Here is a 22,261-nt window from a genome sequence, read left to right on the forward strand (position 1 = left end):
CTCACAAATTAGCTATGAGATGAGTGAAAATGTTTTCCTAAAAAAACAGTGACTTGCATAATCCAAGATGGCCGAAATTTAATTTTATAGACAATTTCTTCTAGTTACTATTTGTTAAGTATCCAGAATGATCAAATAAATCACCAATAGATCATGTCCTTTGCATATTTAGTGGTGATTTCTCCTTCAGTTTTCTTATAGAAATAGCCCATTCTGTACACACCGTAGCTCATAAACTGAAGCCGACATGTGATGGATACATTATGTGCTCTCTCTCTCCATCAGACATCGATGAGTGTCTAACTCCTGGCATTTGTATGAACGGACGCTGCATCAACTCTGAGGGCAACTTCCGCTGTGAGTGCCCTCCAGGCCTGGCTATCGATGTAGATGGGAGAGTGTGTGTGGACACGCACATGAGGACCACTTGCTACGGCGCCATAAAGATGGGCACATGTTCGCGGCCGTTCCCTGGTGCAGTGACCAAGTCTGAGTGCTGCTGTGCCAATGCTGAACATGGCTTTGGAGAGCCTTGCCAACCATGCCCCTCAAGAAACTCAGGTACAAGCTTTCATTTGCTTCATACTGTTCATTTCCATTCTTCAAAAATGTAGTTCGTTTTGTAAAACAAAAAGGAGAAAAATGCAATCCGGCTCATCTGATGTTTCTTTCAGCTGAGTTCCAGGCTGTTTGCAGCAGCGGTATTGGCATTACAGCTGATGGCAGAGGTGAGTATATTGTTCATGAGTGTGAACGTTCCGACCGTGCTCTTTAGAAACACTCTAATCGGTACTAATCTACATAACATCTGTCCTCTCTTAGACATCAACGAGTGTGCCCTGGACCCAGACATCTGTCAGAACGGCATATGTGAGAACCTGAGAGGAAGCTACCGCTGCATCTGTAATATCGGTTACGAGTCTGACACCAGTGGCAAAAACTGTGTTGGTGAGTCAGAGTGGAGAAGATTTTTTTTATGAAGTAAAACTATGTGCTGTTCTCTTTATAGAGGCCACTGTGGCCACAAGTTATACAGGTAATTACTGTTAAGACACTGCAGCACAAGGAAAGAAGAGGACACTACTGTAGATTTGAATGACAGCCCTTCAATTAGAAATGTCTTAAACCTTCTCTTTCAGTCCTCTATTTTCAAAGCATTGCCTTCTCCTGCCTCCCTTCAGATATCAACGAGTGCCTAGTGAACCGTCTGCTTTGTGACAACGGCCTCTGCAGAAACACTCCCGGCTCCTACACCTGCTCCTGTCCTAAAGGATATGTCTTCAAACCCGACTCAGAGACCTGCGAAGGTGAGCTCTCGCACGCACACATTCTGTCTGACTCACAAACACACTCAAGTGTTTGTGCTGCCTCACATCCACACGTGCTTTTTGTCATTTTTTTTTTTTACCAACAATCACGGTGAGTACGAGGTGACATTATTCCCAGATGTGCTGCATTTAGTTTCCAGTAAACATGTGGCTCATGGAAAAAAGTCACGCACACACACACTGTTTGTACCTGCCAAATGAGGATAATGATCCATTCGAATCGGCCTCTCAGCCTTCGACCTCAAGTGTGTGTTTGCACATGTTTCAGACATCAACGAATGCGATTCCAGCCCGTGCATCAATGGAGCGTGTCGCAACGTGGCCGGGTCCTTCAACTGCGAGTGCACCCACGGCAGCAAGCTGGACTCCACCAACACCATCTGCGTGGGTAAGACATCCGTCCTCCCAAGTGGCCGACGCACATTACAGCAGCATGGAGGTTTACTCTCCCCTTTTGGAAACAAAACACTGAGGCTGTTCAGGTCTCCAGGAGCCATCCGTGTACAGTATCATCCTCAGATGTTGTACACGCGTAATTTATTAGAAAAATACTTGCATGCGTGGCCTTGGTTCGCATGGAGATTGCTTTACCTCACAGAGATCCGCCGCAGACTCAAAATGACATGTGGTGTGTAAGACTCTCTGCTGAGGTTAAATATTCCACTTGTTTGGAGGTTTGTTACTTCTGGGAAATCATTCTGAGAAAGCTACATGCAAATACAGAATACAGATGTTTTCGGAAGGGTCATGAAATAAATACACTAATGCATATTGCATGAGCTGGCTCCGTCAAAGACACATTCCTCTGGTTTGGTTCATTTCTGTTTCTGTTTTAGAGCCCATTACTCAGCGGGGGGGAAAAGTGAGAGCAAATTGTGGTTTTGTGTTTGGGTGGTCTCGGAAAAGGTGTCACTCTTATGACTGTACCCTCTTCCAGTTCATTAGTAATGGAAAGGCAAAGGATTAAATGTGATGACGCATGGGCTTTATTTTACTCAGCTCAGCGTGTGTAGCCAAAGACAAAAGTTTTATGGCAGCGAGGAAAGTTAAAGGTGACATTTTGATTGTGTTTGTGGAGTATTTTGTTGCCATAGTTAAAGGTACCCTGTGGAGATCTTGACATTCTGACCACTCGTGTTGCTGTTTGGTTATGTTTTCATGAGCACATAACTGCTTTGTTTGTATCTCGTGCTCTACTAGCACACGCATGTGGAAAATACTTTGCAAATGTTTTGTGAAGACGGAACTGCCCGGCCTGAAGGGTGTAATGGACACGGTTAACGCGGACTGTTAACTGTGTTCACAAGGAAACCCCACAAGGTTCCTATCATCAAGTCTTCTCTGTTGTAACTTGGGCTCCACAGACAGCATGAAGAGCACATGCTGGCTGACGATACAAGACAACCGCTGCGAGGTCAACATCAACGGAGCCACGCTGAAGTCTGAGTGCTGCTCCACACTGGGAGCCGCCTGGGGCAGCCCCTGTGAACCCTGCGAGATCGGTCAGTTCTCACACAAGGATGCCGCTCAGTTGACACGGTTGCAGTCCTCCAGAGTTCAGACTTGTTGATCAAACTCTAAAATGGCATTTAGATCACTGTTTCAAATTCACATTGAAGAGTGGTTACAATTGTACACATTATAATAAGGACATTATTAATACATAATCAAAAGAATAAAAGCCCAAATATAAGATATTGAAGGTTTTACACGTTTTTTGGCTGCATTGGTCAATAAGGAAGTACCAAATTTGAATTGAAGGCCAATACCGCCTTAATATTGTGGCAAACCAATGTAGGTATGCATACTCTACATGCTCTCATATATATAATGTCATTATTACATCTCTTCATGTTGTCATGTCCCCTCAGACACTGCCTGCTCTCGAGGGTTTGCTCGTATGAAGGGTGTCGTCTGTGAAGGTAAGAAAATGTGATCATTTGATGAATGGTGACAAACCTGCAGTGCTCCCTTCATCCAACATCGGCGCCTATGAAATCATGTATCTGTCCTTGTAATGTGCCTTCATGTTCTCCCTGTAGATATCTTTAAAAACAAAGAAGAAATGTCTGTGTTCCACCTTGTAATTACGGTTCATAAAATGTCCTGCTCCCTTTAGACATTAACGAGTGTGAGGTGTTCCCCGGAGTGTGCACAAATGGCCGCTGTGTGAACATCCAGGGCTCGTTCCTCTGCGAGTGCGCTGAGGGTCTCACCTTGGACAGTACTGGACGCACATGTGTGGGTAAGAGGACTGCACAGCACAACAAAGACATGGCTTCCAATGAAACCCTTCTTTCCAGAGACTTATCATGTCACTGAACTATTAGGACAAAACTTAGAAAGAGCGGTGACTTTATTTTTGATTGTTCTCACAAACTTTTCCAGATACACGTAGTGAGCAGTGCTACATGAAGTGGCACGAGGATGAGTGTGGCGAGTCGCTGCCAGGGAGATACCGCGTGGACATGTGCTGCTGTTCAGTGGGTTCTGCCTGGGGCATCGACTGTGAGGAGTGTCCCAAACCAGCCACCACAGAGTACAGAGCCATCTGTCCCAGAGGGCCCGGCTTCGCCAACAGAGGAGAAATTCTGAGCGGCAGGCCGTTCTACAAAGGTACCAAGAATTCTCAACTCTCATCCAAAGGATTTTGTGACACCATGAATGTGTACATTTGTTGGTAGAACCCAATAATCAAAGTGGAAAACATGTCCGAAAAATCGAATCTGTAATGTTCATACTTGTGTACTTAAATATTGATCGACTAAATCATATCATTTTGACCAAATTAGTTGGTTTTTTTGTAGGCGTGGCCATTTTAACGTGATGTCTTCCTCTCCAGATGTAAATGAGTGTAAGGTGTTCCAGGGCTTGTGTACTCATGGAACGTGCCGGAACACCATCGGCAGTTTCAAGTGTCGCTGCAACAACGGCTTCGCTCTGACAGCGGAAGAGAGGAACTGCACAGGTACGAGAAAACCAGTCAAAAGCATTCAAACCAAATGAAACACTTCTGTCACGCTTGAGCAGTTAGTGAGTGTTTCTGTTTTTAATGTCTTTGTGTTTCAGACATTGACGAGTGCCACATCTCCCCGGACTTGTGTGGTCACGGTGCTTGTGTCAACACACCTGGAAGCTTTGAGTGCGAATGTGTCGAGGGCTACGAGAGCGGCTTCATGATGATGAAGAACTGCATGGGTGAGTTGGGAACAAGTTTACACTCATAAATACTCAATTTCAAATGATACACTCTGTTTGAATTCATGTCCACAGTTTGAAATTACAGTCCAGTTTGGCAGATCACCTGATCTTTCCATTACTTCCATATCTCCTTCTTCCCTCTTCATCCCACCTTCCTTGTCTTCCTCTCTGCTGACAGACATTGATGAGTGTGAGAGAAATCCCCTGTTGTGTCGTGGAGGAACCTGCCTGAACACAGAAGGGAGTTATGAGTGTGAATGTCCCCCCGGACACTCGCTCAGCAGCGATGGATCTGCCTGCGAAGGTGGATCATACGTCATAATGCACACACACACACACACACACACACACACACACACACACACACACACACACAGGCTCACATGGTGTTATTTATCATACTTTACGCCAAATCTATTTTTAAGAGCTAGCGTGCTTGAAGTCAGTCACAAACTGCTGTGCTTCACAGAGTCAAACCTTTCTCCTCTGCATCTTTTCATTTCTATAAGCTTATGTTATATCTATTATTCATTATTACCCTAAAGTACAATACACAAGATTGTATATACTGCCTAACTTTGTTTGCTTGTCCTGCCAGATGTGAACGAGTGCCAGCTAAGTGTCAACTTGTGCAAGCACGGCCAGTGTGTCAACATGCCGGGAACCTACCAGTGCTCCTGTGACACGGGTTACCAGGCCACACCAGACCGACAGGGCTGCGTTGGTGAGTGGGACCAACTAACAAGGGGATTTCCTGTTTGTGTACTTTACCTTCTTATCTAATGAGACCCAGATGCAAATGGTAACCGGGGACCTTCTTTGCAGATATTGATGAATGCACCATTATGAACGGAGGCTGTGAGACGCACTGTACCAACTCAGAGGGCAGCTACGAGTGCAGCTGTAGTGAGGGCTACGCTCTGATGCCTGACCTAAGGACCTGCGCAGGTAATCAAACACAGGATATATTCGGTTTACCTGTATTTAAACAAACTATTTTTTTTATCAGAAACTAAAACTATGAAGAGATGCACCAATGTCATAATGTGATCCATCCATAATGTGTTTCCATCACATCCCATAGGTATCCCATGGGTATCCCATGGGTATCCCGTTGAAATGTATTTTCTGCTGTTTCTATTAGATATTGATGAGTGTGAGGAAACTCCAGACATCTGTGACGGAGGCCAGTGCACCAACATTCCCGGGGAATACCGCTGTCTGTGTTACGACGGCTTCATGGCCTCTATGGACATGAGGACGTGTATCGGTGAGAGGAAAAGCAACACTTAGAATATGAATGTAACTTGTAACTTTTCTGTCCGCCACATTCATTTATGCATTCAGTTCCTCTGAGCTGATCTATGGGACTTCCTCTGTCAGACTCATTATCGGTCACTCTAATCTCTGAAGGCCGGAACGTTCACATATTATCTGCGTCTGTCCATCCCTGTCTGGCCAGATGTGAACGAGTGTGACTTGAACCCAAACATCTGTCTCCACGGCGACTGCGAGAACACCAAAGGCTCCTTCATCTGCCACTGTCAGCTGGGATACTTTGTCAAGAAGGGATCCACTGGCTGCACAGGTACACACACACACACACACACAATCACTCATACACACAAACATTTTTTTCTGCTAATCAAAAAACCTAAATTAGTTTTTGTCATTTTGTTCATGTTTAAAGTTTAAATGTGTGTTACTGCCTGCTAAAAGTATTGGCGAATGGATCTCTGTACCTCTCCAGATGTTGATGAATGTGAGATCGGGGCTCATAACTGCGACATGCATGCTGCCTGCATCAACATACCTGGAAGCTTCAAATGTCGCTGTCGAGACGGCTGGGTGGGAGACGGCATCACGTGTGTGGGTGAGTACATATTCAGACCAGATAGTTTTATATTACAAAATGCGTTTTTAAGGCAAAATAAAGGAACAAAATGATCTCCTGTACCCAAGAATATTAGATACTTCTGATTGCTTTGATTGAGTTCCGCTATCACGTTTACTTTTCTCACACGTTTTTCTCTCTCTTCCTGCAGATCAGGATGAGTGCTCTCTAGAGGACCACAACTGCAACCCCAATGCAGACTGTGTCAACACACCGGGATCCTACAGGTGTATATGCAAGGAGGGCTTCAATGGAGATGGATTTTCCTGCTCTGGTAAGACTGCTGAATCGTTCTTCATTAATCATAATTGAATACTTGCCACCGTGTGTGGCCAGTGAGCTCCACGCACACAAAGTTGAATATGCACTTGTCCGCTCTGTTTCAGACATGGATGAGTGCGCAGACAATGTGAACCTGTGTGAGAACGGACAGTGTCTGAATGCTCCAGGTGGCTACCGCTGCGAGTGCGAGATGGGCTTCACTCCGACAGAAGACAGCAAGGCCTGTCAAGGTGCTGCACTCATTCTGGCACATTTTATTGTTGGAATGCTGTTAAGCATTCCAACTATTGTTATCCTGTTTCTTTATTGTTGGAATGCTGTTAAGCATTCCAACAATATCACTACCGCTGGAATTCTTTTAAGCTACAGAAACCGTTCGAATATCAAAATGTTCAGCTCTTTCAGGAGAAGGGTGATATGACTTCATATTTGTAATCTTTCAACTTTTAGAATTATTAAGCTTTTTGCAATTTTTAAAAAATTGGATATCTATTTTCAGCAATGTTTTTGAGATTCATTTCAGCTTTCAGCATTCCAACGCATTTTCAGCAGGAAATGCATTTTCTCGTTCTCTTTGCTGTTCTTTTTTTTCATTCACGGAGTGTAACTTAACATTTCTTCTCTCTGTGTCTTTGCCTTTGCCACAGACATCGATGAGTGTAATTTCCAAAACATCTGTGTGTTTGGATCGTGCCAGAACCTTCCAGGGATGTTCCGCTGTGTGTGTGATGATGGTTACGAACTGGACCGCAGTGGAGGAAACTGCACTGGTTAGTGTTGCACTTCTGTAACTTTAGCCCTTAAATCACTTCGTTCAGACATACAGACTCAAATTTCGAGTTTCATTGACAATAACAGCCTTCATTCATGCATCGTATTACCATTTCCATCACCAAGAATCTTTGATGAAAGATATCCGACATATGCAAAGACCAAAGAGTTTTTATTCCCTTCATTTCTCAGTCTTTGTACAGATCGCCTTTAAATCATCCCTCTGTTAGTTTGGGACATAAGCAAGATTTTAAATCTTTAAAAGTCGTATTTGTTTGCTCCACTTACTGCAGCATATAAACGTACAGGTTGATACATTTCAGAAAGGTGTCTGTTATCTGGTGTGTGTTGCTGAGCTTGTGTGTGTGTGTGCTGCAGACATCAACGAGTGTGCGGACCCCGTGAACTGCATCAACGGGCTGTGTGTGAACACTCCGGGGAGCTACCTGTGTAACTGCCCAGCTGACTTTGAGCTCAACCCCACAGGAGTGGGCTGCGTGGGTGAGTCACCCTTAAAGCTGGCCTAACCACTCTTTATTACATCACGTTACATTACATTACATTACAGACATTTAGCAGACGCTTTTATCCAAAGCGACTTACAATTCAGATTCTATCACAGTTCTACACCGTAGGCACAGCAATTACATTCCTGACACATGAAAGTGAGGCTCCCATGGATTGATAAGCAAATATTTGTCTCTCTTAGATACCCGTGTGGGCAACTGCTTCCTGGACACTCTTGATCGCGGTGATGGAGGAATCTCCTGCAGTGCGGAGATCGGCGTGGGCGTGACCCGAGCTTCCTGTTGCTGCTCCCTGGGAGGAGCCTGGGGAAACCCCTGTGAACTGTGCCCTGCCCCCAACTCCAGTACGTACCACAGGATCAATCGCCTTTATTTACTGCAAATTCACATGCCACTGTTTCTCCCATTTGTCTGAGCTGAAGTTAGTTATTCAGACTTTCTTTTGACTCACTCTGAAATGGAGAGTCACACGAACTTGCTGTGTGTCTTGTCTGTAGCGGAATACAAGACTCTTTGTCCAGGAGGAGAGGGATTCAGACCCAACCCCATCACTGTTATCCTGGAAGGTAAATCATCCAGCTTTCTCTGCTTTTTAAGTCTTTTTTTGAATGAACGATGGCAACCGCCATTGCAAAACACTAAATGTTGGCTTGTATTTTTAGAATCAACTAACACTTTAAATTATTCTCTAGATATTGATGAGTGCCAGGAGCTGCCAGGTCTCTGCCAGGGTGGCAACTGTATTAACACCTTTGGTAGCTTCCAGTGTGAGTGTCCAGCAGGCTACTATCTCAACGAGGAGACTCGCATCTGTGAGGGTAAGAGCTGGAAGAGAAATCACACTGAATTAGTTTATTGAAAATGAACAACCTGCTCTGCCCTCACATTTTCTTTGATTATCCGTTATCATATCTTTACGTACAGATGTCGATGAGTGCACAACCCACATCGGGATCTGTGGACCTGGTACCTGCTACAACACTCTGGGCAACTACACTTGTGTGTGTCCCCCTGAGTACATGCAGGTCAATGGAGGAAACAACTGTATGGGTGAGTGGGAAAGACCGACAAAGAAAATAGTCATCATGTCTTCAACTTAAAAAAAAGCATTCACCGTTTGAAAAGGAAACACATTTCTAAATGCCGGCTCTCAGCTTTTGGATTTAAAGGCCACGTCTTCCTCTTTGTAATGCAGACATGAGGAAGAGTGTGTGTTACCGGAGCTACAATGACACGTGTGAGAACGAGCTGTCCTTCAACATGACCAAGAAGATGTGCTGCTGTGCCTACAACGTGGGGAAAGCCTGGAACAAGCCGTGTGAGGCCTGTCCAACTCCTGCTACCAGTGAGTCTCAAGAAACACCAGAGAGGCATATTCTGAAACAACCCGAAACGTCGGCGTACGAGTGCATTTTCATTCCTGTCACTGAGCGTCTCCTGTCCTGTCTGTTTCAGATGAGTACCAGTTACTGTGCGGTAACCCGGCTCCTGGCTTCATCATCGACATCCACACTGGCAAGCCGATCGGTAAGGTCAAAAGGGCCACGGTGCAAAAGTGCTGCTGTAACAAGGGCCACTTTGCATAATGACATTCTGTGGTGTTGTTTTGTACAGATATTGACGAGTGCAGGGAGATCCTTGGTATCTGTGCCAGTGGAGTGTGTATCAATCAGATCGGGAGCTTCCGCTGTGAATGTCCTATGGGCTTCAGTTACAACAACATACTGCTCATCTGTGAAGGTAAAACTCTTCCTTTTTGTTCCTCTTACTGTGTTTGTTGCAAGAGAAGATAACGGCAACTATCTGTGATTGGAAAACCACGCCGGCCTATTATGAGACGATGAGCACATGGTGGTGTTACATAGACTTTGTGCTCTTTTGCTTATTTTGTTGACTCTTTACACACGTAAAAGTAAGCACACACACTTTTACCTCCCCACGGTGTATCTCCTCTTTTGACCCTGCTGCTGAATCATTGCCTTTCTTGTACAGTATAGAGTATATACTTACTTCTGGGACAAAATCACGCCGACACACCCGACACAAATACGGGTTACACTCAATCACTTTTACAAGCAGTCCACTCAGTGGAGTTAATGCTGCCTTTCCCCACAGAGTTATGCCCTTGTAAAGACAAGTATAGTGGCTCTGAAAGAGAGCACCTGTCTGGACCTTCAATCATCCAGACCAGAGCCTGCCAGTGACCGAACCAGCGTCCGAACGGCACCAGAGCTTTAATGGAGCTGTTGTGTTTTCTCTCCTGCTTGTCCACAAGCTGACTGCCTGCTTTGAACAGACAGTTATGGAGCCTGCGATTGATGTTGGCTGTTTCTCTTTTTCGTCCCCCTGCATAGATATTGACGAGTGTAACAGCGGGGACAACCTGTGCCAACGAAACGCCAACTGTATCAACATTCCAGGCAGCTACCGCTGCGAGTGCTCACCGGGCTTCAAACTGTCCCCTAGTGGGGCCTGTTTGGGTGAGTGCAGCCTGCCTGACAGGCCTGACTGAGGTTTCCTGTCTTAGGATGCCAGAGAGTTGGGTCGATTGTGTTGGTGATGTGAGGAAAATGTAAAACATGGACATCCCTTGATTTGCATTTACGGGGCAGTGGAAAATCTGCTGAGTAATGTTAAGTTAAACCAGCTTTTGATTACACACATCAGGTTATGCCTGGTTTGGTTTTATTCTGTCACAAACAACTTACACATAACACGTGTCCGAATATTCACAAAACAAAAAAAAAAACGAGAAGTTCAATGCTGACACAAATGGAATAGAACAAAACAAAACACATTATAAATAACATACAACACAGACGAAAGGTGTTATGCATGAAATCAAAATATAACGTGGTGCTGCAAGAAATAGTCGATGAACAGAAAATATACCAAATCAATGAAAGAAAAGATGATGGAACCAGTTTTTCAAATGTTAGAATTTGTTGTTGGATTTATCATCTTTTATCACATTGTGCTCTTTATAATAATTTGTTTCTTGTTCAGACCGTAATGAGTGCCAGGAAATCCCTAATGTGTGTAGCCATGGAGAGTGTATTGACACACAGGGAAGCTATCGCTGTCTCTGCCACAACGGCTTCAAGGCCACTGCTGACCAGACCATGTGCATGGGTGAGAAGCTCAACCGACAAAATACAACACAGCGGCGTGTTGCATATAATCCTGCACCGTAAGTCTAAACGTTGTTTCCTTCTGTGTGTATTTTAGACATCGATGAGTGCGACAGACAGCCGTGCGGTAACGGTACCTGTAAAAACACAGTGGGATCCTACAACTGCCTCTGCTTCATCGGCTTCGAGCTCACACACAACAACGACTGCATGGGTATGGATCATTTATCAGTAGTCAGTGTCAAAGTCTCGACGCAAGTGTCATATTGTTAAAGATTACACCTCTAAATTCCATTGAGAACATGCTGCCCTTTCCTGTAGCAGTATATCATTCGGGCATGACATAAAACCCAAAGAACCCACACAATACACTTATTTCAGAAGCTCTTGATGTTGCTGGTTGTGTTTGTCAATGGATATCAAAAATCAGAGGAAATGTTTCGAGAGTCCTTATCCTCTTACAGACGTAGACGAGTGCAGTGCCCTCCAGGGCCAGGTGTGCAGGAACGGCCAGTGTATCAATGGACTCGGCTCCTTCCAGTGTCTCTGCCATGAGGGTTATGAGAATACCCCGGATGGGAAAAACTGCATTGGTAAGTCGCTGGCATTGATTGACTTTCATACACTACAGTTTGCCTGACATACACAGACATAAACCTCACATTCTCTGATTTGTACGTTGTGCCATTTTTCCCAGATATCAACGAGTGCCTGAGTCTGCCCGGCACTTGCTCTCCGGGAACTTGTCAGAATCTGGACGGATCTTTCAGATGTATCTGCCCTCCTGGCTATGAGGTGCAGAATGACCAGTGTATAGGTAAGACACACACACACACACATACAGACACGCTTCAGTCCAGACTAAATTCTCCACTCATACTCAATACACACACACTGAGCCATCTGCTCTAACACACTCTCACAAATACAGCACCTCAATTTCCCAACCTCGCTGACTTCTTTTACGTTCCAGATATCAACGAGTGTGAGGTGGAGCCGAACATCTGTCAGTTTGGCACCTGCACCAACACCCCTGGTAGCTTCCAGTGCACCTGCCAGGCGGGCTTCGTACTCTCTGACAACAAACGGCGCTGCTACGGTGAGAGAAGCTGTTCGTTAACATCTTGAATGAATATGCGAATGTGACATATTTGATCTCCTTTACTAAGGTGGTGGAGGAGGTTTTTTTTTTGTCTTTGTGTGTCCCATGAATACCAGACCAATTACTGTCCATCATTTTTTCCTACGGCAGATACCAGAGAGAGCTTCTGTTTCACCAAATTCGAGGCAGGAAAGTGCTCCGTCCCCAAAGCTTTGAACACCACCAAGGCCAAGTGCTGCTGCAGCAAGATGCCCGGAGAGGGCTGGGGACTTCCCTGTGAGCTGTGCCCTCGGGAGAGCGAGGGTGTGTAACATAGACGCACACAGAGCTTGAATGAAGACATCAGATGCACACAAAGACATTTGTAAAAAAACAATAAAGCTGATCTTTATTTTGTTGTGTTTCCAGCTGCTTTTGACACTCTGTGTCCCTTCGGCCTCGGAGCCCTGCCTGGACCGGGAGATGCTCGTGAAGGTGAGTGCTGAAATGTACATCAACTCTCTCAAATTTAGTGGCCAATTGTGGACATCTTTTATATATTAAAAAAAATATGCACATTTTCTTCTGCTTTCTTTAGATATGAACGAATGTCTGGAAAACCCGGGAATCTGCCAGAATGGCATGTGCATCAATACAGATGGTTCGTTCCGCTGTGAATGCCCCTTCGGATACAACCTGGACTACACCGGAGTCAACTGTGTTGGTGAGATGATTTCTGATATTAAAGTTAACAATCTGCAACATTGGAATCATAGAAGACAAACTGAGTGTTTTGAGAATTCATACTGAAACAGCCACAATGGAGTAGACATCAAATCAATGACTGCCGCTTGCAGGACTTTTTTTTAGGAACTTTATTTCCCATCTCAGAATACATAATTAAAATCAGCGTGGTGTTATTCTTCATCACCAGTAGCAGCCTTTTCCTGCATTAGAGCCGGATCTATTTTTGGACAAACATTGAAGCTGCTAACGAGTGCTTTTAAAGTCTCAGGTACAGTCAAAATGTGTCATTGGTTTTAATTGCCTGCTCTATCGATACCCCGCTCTTCTCCAGACACTGACGAGTGCTCAATAGGAAACCCATGTGGAAATGGAACCTGCACCAATGTGGTGGGAGGTTTCGAGTGTTTGTGCCAGGAGGGCTTCGAACCCGGGGCCATGATGACCTGTGAAGGTCAGTCACTTACTCAGCAGCACAGTGGCACAGGTAAAACGACAGTGAATTAAAAGAAGCTGTCTCTCTTCTTGACTCCAGACATCAACGAGTGCTCCCAGAATCCTCTGCTGTGTGCGTTCCGGTGCGTTAACACCTTTGGTGCCTACGAGTGCATGTGTCCTGCTGGCTATGTGCTGCGAGATGACCAACGCATGTGCCGAGGTGAGAGAGAACCGCAGAATTCATTTCTGCAATGTGTCACTTTTAGCTGCTTGACTCCTGCCGACTCCTTAATCCTTTGACACCACTGAAACAGGATATAGTTTTCATTTTAGCTGACTGTTGTGGTTTTCCTTGTAATTGTCCCTCACCAGACCAGGACGAGTGCTCTGGGGGTCTGGATGACTGCGACTCCAAGGGTATGACCTGCAAGAACCTGATCGGTACCTTCATGTGTATCTGCCCTCCTGGCATGCAGCACAGACCGGATGGAGAGGGATGTATGGGTGAGTAAAAAACGTTTCTGCCCAATGTGCGAGGTTATCCTCAGTCCTCTTCGCTCTCCTCATCCTCCCGTCCTTTTGCTCTGTACACTGGCAGACTTGAACGAGTGCCGCGCCAAACCAGGCATCTGCCAGAACGGACGCTGTGTCAACACAGTGGGAAGCTACCGCTGCGAGTGCAACGACGGCTTCGAGTCGAGCTCCACTGGAACGGAATGTATTGGTGAGAGCAGAACTGCTGAACAACAATGTTGTCTAACACTGTTAGGGTGAAGGTGTCACAACCTCAATCGTGACGTTTAGCAACCGATACATACCTTTTTTTTTCTTCCACCCCTAACCGCCAACACTCCGCGTGTCCTGTTATCCTTTCCTTCAGACAACCGTCAGGGCTACTGTTACACAGAGGTTCTGCAGACTATGTGCCAGCAGTCATCCACCAACAGGAACAGTGTGACCAAGTCTGAGTGCTGCTGCAACATGGGCCGAGGCTGGGGGTCACAGTGTGAGCTCTGCCCGCTGCCTGGCACCGTACAGTACAAGAAGATGTGCCCGCTTGGACCTGGCTACACCACAGACGGTAGAGGTGAGTAGCGCGCTGAATTTAGATTCAATTTAATTACCACCATCTTTTAAAGTTAAAAAAAATAAACAGCATCGAAATATAAATTCTGGGAAGGAAACCAAGCAGGTTGAGGTACATCAAGTTCAATGCTGTCACACTGTCATGAAGAAACTTCATGAGACTGGCTTGTGCTGACTTTGTTGAATTATTTGTTTGGCAGCAAGAGTACCTGACTCATCCAGATGACTTTCTGAAATGCCTCCTTACTTCCAGACATCAACGAGTGCCAGGTGATGCCAGATCTGTGTCGGAACGGTCAGTGCATCAACACCATCGGATCCTTCCGCTGTCACTGTAATGTGGGCTACAAAACCGACTTCACCGGAACCTCCTGTGTCGGTATGGCTGATCTCTGACCTGCTAATACTCTCTCTTGTTACCAGACAGTTTGGTTTGAAAGGCATTGAGTTGTATCTATGCTGAGCAGCTGTCTGGTATTTTCCTCTCTGCATACTCCAGATATGGATGAGTGCGCTCTGTCTCCGAAGCCGTGCAACTTCCTGTGTAAAAACACAGAGGGCAGCTACCTCTGCTCCTGCCCCAGAGGATACAGCCTCCAGCCAGATGGAAAGACTTGCAAAGGTAGGTGGACTCTTAATTCATTTATGTTACAAATAAAATATTGTTCTCATATAATTATACATGAACAAGCTTTATGTCTTTGAGTGTCCATCCCTCTGTGTAATCTGGTGGACGTTAAGTGTTTTCTTCTTTCCCTCTTAGATCTGGATGAATGTTCGTCCAAGCAGCATAACTGCCAGTTCCTCTGTGTCAACACCATTGGAGGCTTCACCTGCAAGTGTCCCCCCGGCTTCACACAGCACCAGACTGCCTGCATCGGTGAGTACAAGACAGGAGGACATCAGTGCTACCCCGCGCAGACAAAACACTTTTTATCGAGGAAGAGCAAGAAAAACAAACAAAAAATGCATCTTTAATTCAAATCAAATCCATTTCTCCTCTCTTTGTAGACAACAATGAGTGCTCCGGTCAGAACAGTGCGTGTGGTTCCCGGGCCTCTTGTGTCAACACGCCTGGTAGCTTCAACTGTGAATGCACCAAAGGTTTCTCCTTGGACAACACAGGAGCGGAGTGTGAGGGTGAGCAGACACAAGAAACCTTTACATTTAGTGAGAAGAAGGTCTCTCACACACAGGGGCCTTTTCAATCCCAAACTCACGGGAACACGGAAGAAGTTCTGCTGACGCGTTTGCGATCAAAGGTGGCAGCAAATAGTGCTTGCACCGATTTGAAAGCAATTTGCAATTAAAACTCATCATTTTTCGTGTCCCGCAGATGTGGACGAGTGCGGCAGCAACCATCGCTGTCAGCACGGCTGTCAGAACATGATGGGAGGTTTCCGTTGCGGCTGTCCTCAGGGCTACGTGCAGCACTACCAGTGGAACCAGTGTGTGGGTGAGTTATCCACTCAGTCTGCCAGTTTGTCATGTTGACAGTAATGAACAACAAAGGCACCAACACACAGTCGTGAAGAGGACCTGGGGGATTTATTACGCTTGAAGTATCTCAAGGCTGCAACAATTTGTTAATCTGTAGTGTAATTTATTGTGCTATAGATCAAAATATTTATAGTATAATACATGTATTTTCTTAATACATATAAGAAAATACAATAATACATATACTTTCTTGATTGATTTCATTTTGACAATAAAATATCCATACATGTCTACTGTTTTATAGATTTCTATATTCGTTCCTGGTCATTTCTTGTTACTATAATACTATTTGCAATCATTTGTATCAATGAATCCTCTGACGTACTGTGCAGAACAACATGAAACCGGACAGAATTATACGAAAGCATTTGTTTCAGAAGTCATTTGAAAGCATGTTTCTGTTCACATTTTGAAGTAAGAATGTTCTAAAGATGATCATCTCATGACGATACAGGCATGTAAAGCTGAATTATCATCATCAGCATCCAAAAGAAGCGTCACCAGATATGTACTGCATCGTCTCCTAACACGCTCTCTGCGCTTTTGTTTTGTCTTTTCCTCCACAGATGAAAACGAGTGTCAGGCATCAACAGTGTGTGGCTCTGCCTCCTGCTACAACACGCTGGGCAGCTTCAAGTGTGTGTGTCCCTCTGGCTTTGACTTTGAGCGGGCCGCTGGTGGCTGCCAAGATGTGAATGAATGTGGCAAGAGCGCCAACCCCTGTATCTACGGCTGCTCCAACACCGACGGAGGCTACCTGTGTGGCTGTCCTGGAGGTTTCTACAGAGCCGGACAGGGGTGAGGGAACAGGGATCAAACAGATCATTGCAAACAACGAAACTTCCATCCCTCTTCATCAACATGCTGAACTCTCTTGTCGTTTCCATCCAGTCACTGTATGACAGGCTCAGGCTTCCCGGGCCTGTTCGAGGAGGGCGATGAAGATGATAGTCTGTCTCCTGAGGCCTGCTATGAGTGTAAGATCAACGGAGGAGGAAAGAACGGACGACACAAACGCAATGCTGACGAAAATGAGCTCAACCAGGTAACTGTGTTGACAAACTGCTTCTCGGTGCTTGTCGCATTGGGTACGACGATTCACAATAAGTGTGCTCGGATTTATAGAAACGCAGTTGTTGAGGTCTGTATCTTCTGCTACCTCGTGTTTCATCTCATCCCTTCTGTCCCTTTCCTCGCTATAGGAACCAGCAGTGAGCATGGCCAGCATAGACACCAGGGCCTCCATCCCCATGAACCTTTCTCTGTCCTCGCTGCACAACAAGGAGCCTCTGCTAGAGCTTCTGCCGGCCCTGCAGCCCCTGGAGCACCATGTACGCTATGTCATCACTCACGGCAACACGAACGAACACTTCCGCCTGCTGGAACGACGCGACGGAAAGAGTGTGCTGCGGCTTGGCAAGAGGCCGCCTCCAGCGGGATCCTACCGGCTAGAGATCACCAGCCTGCGGCTGTTTGGGCCCCGGAGACTACACCAGCTGGAGGAGCAGCACGACAGTGACTACCTACAAGGGGAAATGGGAGACGTCCTGCGCATCAAGCTCCTCATCCACCTGCACTGAGCTCAGGGCACGCTCACAATCCTGTTCTGGACTGATTCCTAAAGCCTTTGAGTTTTAACCTTCCCTTTTATCCAATAACTCCTCCCCTGCAGGACCATCCTCACCAACAGGGGTAATCAAGGGCTATGAAAGACTGAGTCAATCGGCCCAACTCTACCACCACTTTGTTACTGTTCATGTTATTATATGTTCATGTTTTTTTTTTTTTTTTTTTACCCCCTTACACTCCCCCTCCACTTGTGTCCGACCCAGCACTCATTCTCCATTGAGAGAGCCAGCGGAGGAGATGGCCGAGAGGTGCCCTAGTGCTTGGACCACAGTCCTCTAATAAAGACAAAATGGCAGACAGGTGGTTCACAAGTCCATGAAGCACTTTTGTAGACATGCAAAACCAGGAATTACACAGAAACAGAAATGAAGTGCTGAGAGTGGCCAAAACTGTCTTGATGCAACTTGTGTTGTCGTTTTTAAAATCACATGCCGGATAGTCAGTGATGTCTTTCTATTTCGTGATATTACGCCTTCAAATAAGGGGTTAGATGCCATCGTGGTGGTCCAAGGACTTTCTCACCTCTCTGTGATCTTGGTAAAAAATCACAACACTGGGGACAACGTTTCTCACGTCTGCCCCTCTCAGTATTGTAGTGTGTCATTTAATGTATTTGTGCTGTTTGAAAAATGTTAACACGAAGGACTGCAACATTTACACAGCATTTCAGGTTCTTTGGTCCATAGCGGCCTGTTTTATAGCTGGATGACAACTCATTTTTAGACGAGAGAACAGCAAGCTGGGTTCTACGCTGATGTAACTGACGTCTGTCCTGCCTGCGGGGCAGCGGCAAGCAGGGATTAGCGTGTTTGCGTGTGTGTGCTGTCATGTTTGGTTATCTCAGTACTTCTCACAGAGTGGACACCATGCTGTGATGCTGACTTTAAAAGAAAAGAGAGGGCTAGTGTCGCTCAGCATGCATCATGAGCAGGGAAATACACCTGCTAGTAGCTTTTAGACGTAAAAGAAGATAGATCAGGTCACGTTGTATTTATCCTTGTAGGGATTAAGACTTCAGGTGCACTGATTCTCGACCTGAGAGACAGCTTTTTCCTTAAGTCCAAAGTTTTTTCCGCTTGTTGGCTGTCAGAGGCTTGTTGCTTCTCCTGCGTTTTGCATTTTTCAAACAGATTTCTGGACATAAATGCTTTCAGGGTAACAGAGCTGTAGCTGACAGCCCGTGTTGGGAGGCTGAACTTGACTATAAGCTGACTTTATCTGACTTCTTTGACTTGAGCTTGATGTCTGAGGTCCGAGCCTCGTTTACAACACAAAGAGACACACAGCTGAATTGAGTAACGGTCTCAAAGGGTACAAGAGATGTTAGCCGAAGCTGTACCTAAAGGCGGTGCTTTACAGTGTAGGCACGCACAGGTGAACACGAAACCTCACAAAAAAGAACAAATGTCCATCAGGTCATTTTTCTTTCTCTCAAAGAGAAATACGGTGCTAGATAATACCATCTCATACGCTGTACAAAGAAAGTGCAGTCTTGAATCGGGATTGCAGAATGTGCTTTCTTTTTTGCTAGGATTTATTTTGATTGTGTACGTCTGTCTTTTGTATTGTCTGTGCTGAAAAAAAAAACAATATTATCAAACTTGCTTCTTGAAAATTAAATTGTATATTTTTTAAGTGAAATGTAGATTTTTTTTTTTTTTTAAATGCCAAGGCTGCCGAAACAAATGCTTACAGTAAAACCCAATATTGAAGACCTTTATGTGCTGCTGACTTTGTTTTGTTGAGAAGAAAAAAGAAGCAAAAGTAAACGCAACATTGTATTTGTTTGTATTGTTTGAAACCACTGTCACCATTCAAATCAGTTGTCAGCTAATTAAATAAGAACACATCAGACTTGAAGATAATTACCATTCCCATCATCTATTATCTCATACAAGCTTACACTGTCTGTACAATGCCATGAGGATCAATGACCATCTCCAGCTCGGATCTATGGTGCTGAACAATGATCCTTCTCTCTTAACAGTCAAGGTTGCTGCACTGCCCCACAGCCTAAGCAATGTTTATAATACATAACCATTTCTCTAACCTGGGAACCTTTGTATACTTTGTATCTTTATTGTCAGTTTGTCATTTTTCTTTTATTTGCCAGTGTTTAAAAAAGGCAGTGTTTTGCGTGTGCTCAGCGTCAGTGTCAAACTTGAAACGACAATGTCGTCGTCTGCTTGCATTGAAATGTCTGCTTTACACTTTAGAAATAAGGAGCCTGTTTTAGTTCAAATGTCCACCATAAGCCTGACACTTGTTGATACCAGAGTCCAGCTGAAAGCTGAAATGACAATCATCCAGTCGCACCATATCTACCAGCTGACGATCAATAAATCAATCAGCCATCATGGAACATCTTTTAATATGCTGAATGATCATCATTTTTGTGCAAAGTCAAAAACCAAAGATTTGTACCACCAAATGGTCTGTAAAATTAGAGTGAATCACATAATATTGTAAACTTTTGTCCAGTGACATTAACGGCAATAAAGTATTGTGGGGTATATTTTTAAGTCTTGTGTCCTCAATTCTTTTCTCCTGGACTTGTGTGTAAATGTCGACGGCTAACAAAAGTGACACATAAGTAGTATTCATTTTATTTAATGTACAACATGAACAATATGGACTTTCCACACAGTCCACCTCTCAGTGGAAATTAGGAAAAAGAACATCCTTTTTTTTAAATTTTCTTTGATTTAATTGTGTATAAAAAAAACAAAGCAGATAGTCAGAAAAATATTTAATTACAAAACACAAGAATAGCAAAGCTAACCTGCTTTGCCTCTCTCTATACTGTGGCTGCAAGACTACCTCGAAAATCCACAGTCTGAAGATCGATACAGGAAGTAGGAAGATGGCAAAAAGGAGACTCCCAAAATTGAGTCAAGAATAGAAAAATAAAGCTTTCTTTTGCCTAAAGGTTGCCGTTTGCTCCATCACCACACTTGGCAGGCGGACTAAAGCAAAATACACAACCAGTGAACATAAACTCTACTTGCTGTAAAGATTATAGTTTCAATATGGCTTTTCAGTTATAGACACAGCAACACACACGGATAACGTTTTATGGAGACTCAAACTACCTGCTTCTTAAAAAGCATCTGAAACTGTAGTTCTGCTCCAGGATCAGTGTCCACAGTAAAAAAAGAAAAGAAAAGTGTGGATTTGTGCTCCTAGATCAGCACTTAACACTTTAATAAGGTTTTAGGTTCGTTAAAGGGGCATCTGCTTCAGTGTAAACTCCTTCATTTAAGTTCTGCTCGTGTTCTGTATGTCGAGTGTTCTCATCAGAAATCAAACCATGTGTTGAGCAAAGGTGATCTTCCCAAAACCATATTGTGTTTTAATACTGGCAAGCTCTGGAGTTTGGAAAACCTAGCCCTAAGGTGATGTTGTAGCGTGACGTGACATGTTCAATGGGTACAGTCGGTCAGGTTAAGGCAGCTGTGCAGCTCATTAGTTCTGTCCTTCATCGTTCAACATTCGGGTGTTTGCAGGGATTCCGGTGGTCCGTGTGTCGGTTACTGAACTAGACTTGTTATGCTTACGTAGCTTCCTACAGCCTCATATTTACATCAGTAGACAAGCTGCAATACAGTGATAAAAACCAGGCATACACCAGCATTGGGCACACCCTCCTGTAAAGAGTGCATTCACAATATTATGAATTGGTACAGACCATTTCCACATCTAAAATCGGTTTTAAATATCCCGTCTATGTGCAATGAAACATTCCCCTTTCCACATCAACCTACACCAGTGCATAATCAAACTGGCCCCTCTCCAGCCCCTCCTTGTGGTCAGTCCAGGATGATGCAGGCATGCGGCTATAGGGGTCCAGCAGGATCCGGAAGCACCGGACCAGCAGGAAGACCAGGAAGAGCATGAGGAGGCCTACGAAGGCCAAGGCGGTGCGCTGCTCATTGTCCGCGCCAACCAAGGACAGAGGGGGGCTGCTGCTGCCACCGCCAGGACTGCCGGGGAGAGAGGAGCTGGCCGGGGACAGCAGCAACTCGTAGTCGAGTGTGGGCACATTGTTCATCCTCCAAGAGGCCCGCAGGCAGGGCTCACACACAGCGACGGACTGGATGGTTGGTGTGTTGGGAGGAGGTGCGGCGAAGGGTGAGAAGTTGTTCATGAGGGGTGGCGCAGAAGGAAAGGCCAAACTGGAGATTGGAGTTTGATTACAATGCTTAATAACTTAACAAGTTGTATATTGTATTCCCTGTTTGTTGGGTGAAGAGCATGTAGTAGTAGTGTAGTCGTCAGCAGGTAGTTTACAAGTAAGGAGACTGCAGAGCTTTTTTCCAGAGTCAGACAGTGAAGGTGTATAAGATGTGTGTATTCTGATCACGGCCGGACTTGCACACACATCTTCCTCTGCTGGCCAGTGTGTCGAGTCAAATCAAGGAGAGTTAAAGTGACGTGACCCAGAAAGGCCCTACTGTGCTCTGACAGTGTGACAGGCACACACACACACACACACACACACACACAATTAGTATTAATTACTTTTCAGTGTCACACATTTTGAGGAACTGACTAAACAGTGTAATGAAGCTCCTTTCTTATTCGAGTGACCGACCTTAAGGCGGTAATGTTTTTAGAGTGTTTATCAGGGCCACTCTGCCACATCAGCT

General features: G+C 45.0%; 2 protein-coding genes across 2 annotated transcripts in view; one reads left to right on the forward strand and one right to left on the reverse strand.

Moving 5' to 3' along the window:
- fbn2b (fibrillin 2b) overlaps positions 1-20,134 on the forward strand; it is a 55,794-nt gene extending 35,660 nt beyond the window's left edge. Inside the window, exons 16-65 of the mRNA XM_079267336.1 lie at positions 286-561; positions 675-728; positions 823-948; positions 1,182-1,307; positions 1,597-1,716; positions 2,693-2,830; positions 3,200-3,250; positions 3,448-3,573; positions 3,717-3,944; positions 4,171-4,296; positions 4,398-4,526; positions 4,708-4,833; positions 5,128-5,253; positions 5,355-5,477; positions 5,674-5,799; positions 5,992-6,117; positions 6,280-6,402; positions 6,575-6,697; positions 6,810-6,935; positions 7,353-7,475; positions 7,855-7,977; positions 8,186-8,347; positions 8,501-8,569; positions 8,696-8,821; positions 8,928-9,053; positions 9,199-9,348; positions 9,459-9,530; positions 9,618-9,743; positions 10,358-10,483; positions 11,010-11,135; positions 11,232-11,348; positions 11,599-11,727; positions 11,832-11,951; positions 12,108-12,233; positions 12,387-12,539; positions 12,645-12,710; positions 12,814-12,939; positions 13,294-13,413; positions 13,495-13,617; positions 13,770-13,901; positions 13,996-14,121; positions 14,278-14,484; positions 14,737-14,862; positions 14,983-15,105; positions 15,247-15,363; positions 15,495-15,623; positions 15,820-15,939; positions 16,550-16,781; positions 16,875-17,028; positions 17,186-20,134. Coding sequence (XP_079123462.1) covers positions 286-561; positions 675-728; positions 823-948; positions 1,182-1,307; positions 1,597-1,716; positions 2,693-2,830; positions 3,200-3,250; positions 3,448-3,573; positions 3,717-3,944; positions 4,171-4,296; positions 4,398-4,526; positions 4,708-4,833; positions 5,128-5,253; positions 5,355-5,477; positions 5,674-5,799; positions 5,992-6,117; positions 6,280-6,402; positions 6,575-6,697; positions 6,810-6,935; positions 7,353-7,475; positions 7,855-7,977; positions 8,186-8,347; positions 8,501-8,569; positions 8,696-8,821; positions 8,928-9,053; positions 9,199-9,348; positions 9,459-9,530; positions 9,618-9,743; positions 10,358-10,483; positions 11,010-11,135; positions 11,232-11,348; positions 11,599-11,727; positions 11,832-11,951; positions 12,108-12,233; positions 12,387-12,539; positions 12,645-12,710; positions 12,814-12,939; positions 13,294-13,413; positions 13,495-13,617; positions 13,770-13,901; positions 13,996-14,121; positions 14,278-14,484; positions 14,737-14,862; positions 14,983-15,105; positions 15,247-15,363; positions 15,495-15,623; positions 15,820-15,939; positions 16,550-16,781; positions 16,875-17,028; positions 17,186-17,563 — 6,752 coding nt within the window. The 3' untranslated portion in view covers positions 17,564-20,134. The remainder of the gene's footprint in view (positions 1-285; positions 562-674; positions 729-822; positions 949-1,181; positions 1,308-1,596; positions 1,717-2,692; positions 2,831-3,199; positions 3,251-3,447; positions 3,574-3,716; positions 3,945-4,170; positions 4,297-4,397; positions 4,527-4,707; positions 4,834-5,127; positions 5,254-5,354; positions 5,478-5,673; positions 5,800-5,991; positions 6,118-6,279; positions 6,403-6,574; positions 6,698-6,809; positions 6,936-7,352; positions 7,476-7,854; positions 7,978-8,185; positions 8,348-8,500; positions 8,570-8,695; positions 8,822-8,927; positions 9,054-9,198; positions 9,349-9,458; positions 9,531-9,617; positions 9,744-10,357; positions 10,484-11,009; positions 11,136-11,231; positions 11,349-11,598; positions 11,728-11,831; positions 11,952-12,107; positions 12,234-12,386; positions 12,540-12,644; positions 12,711-12,813; positions 12,940-13,293; positions 13,414-13,494; positions 13,618-13,769; positions 13,902-13,995; positions 14,122-14,277; positions 14,485-14,736; positions 14,863-14,982; positions 15,106-15,246; positions 15,364-15,494; positions 15,624-15,819; positions 15,940-16,549; positions 16,782-16,874; positions 17,029-17,185) is intronic.
- Positions 20,135-20,680: 546 nt separating this feature from the next.
- ctxn1 (cortexin 1) lies at positions 20,681-21,916 on the reverse strand. The gene has a single exon (XM_079267344.1). The coding sequence runs from the start codon at positions 21,757-21,759 to the stop codon at positions 21,373-21,375; it is 387 nt and encodes a 128-aa protein (XP_079123470.1). The 5' UTR covers positions 21,760-21,916; the 3' UTR covers positions 20,681-21,372.
- Between the last annotated feature and the right edge of the window lie 345 nt (positions 21,917-22,261).

The sequence above is a fragment of the Melanostigma gelatinosum genome (genome assembly GCF_949748355.1).
Source record: "Melanostigma gelatinosum genome assembly, chromosome: 4".
Lineage (NCBI taxonomy): Eukaryota > Metazoa > Chordata > Actinopteri > Perciformes > Zoarcidae > Melanostigma > Melanostigma gelatinosum.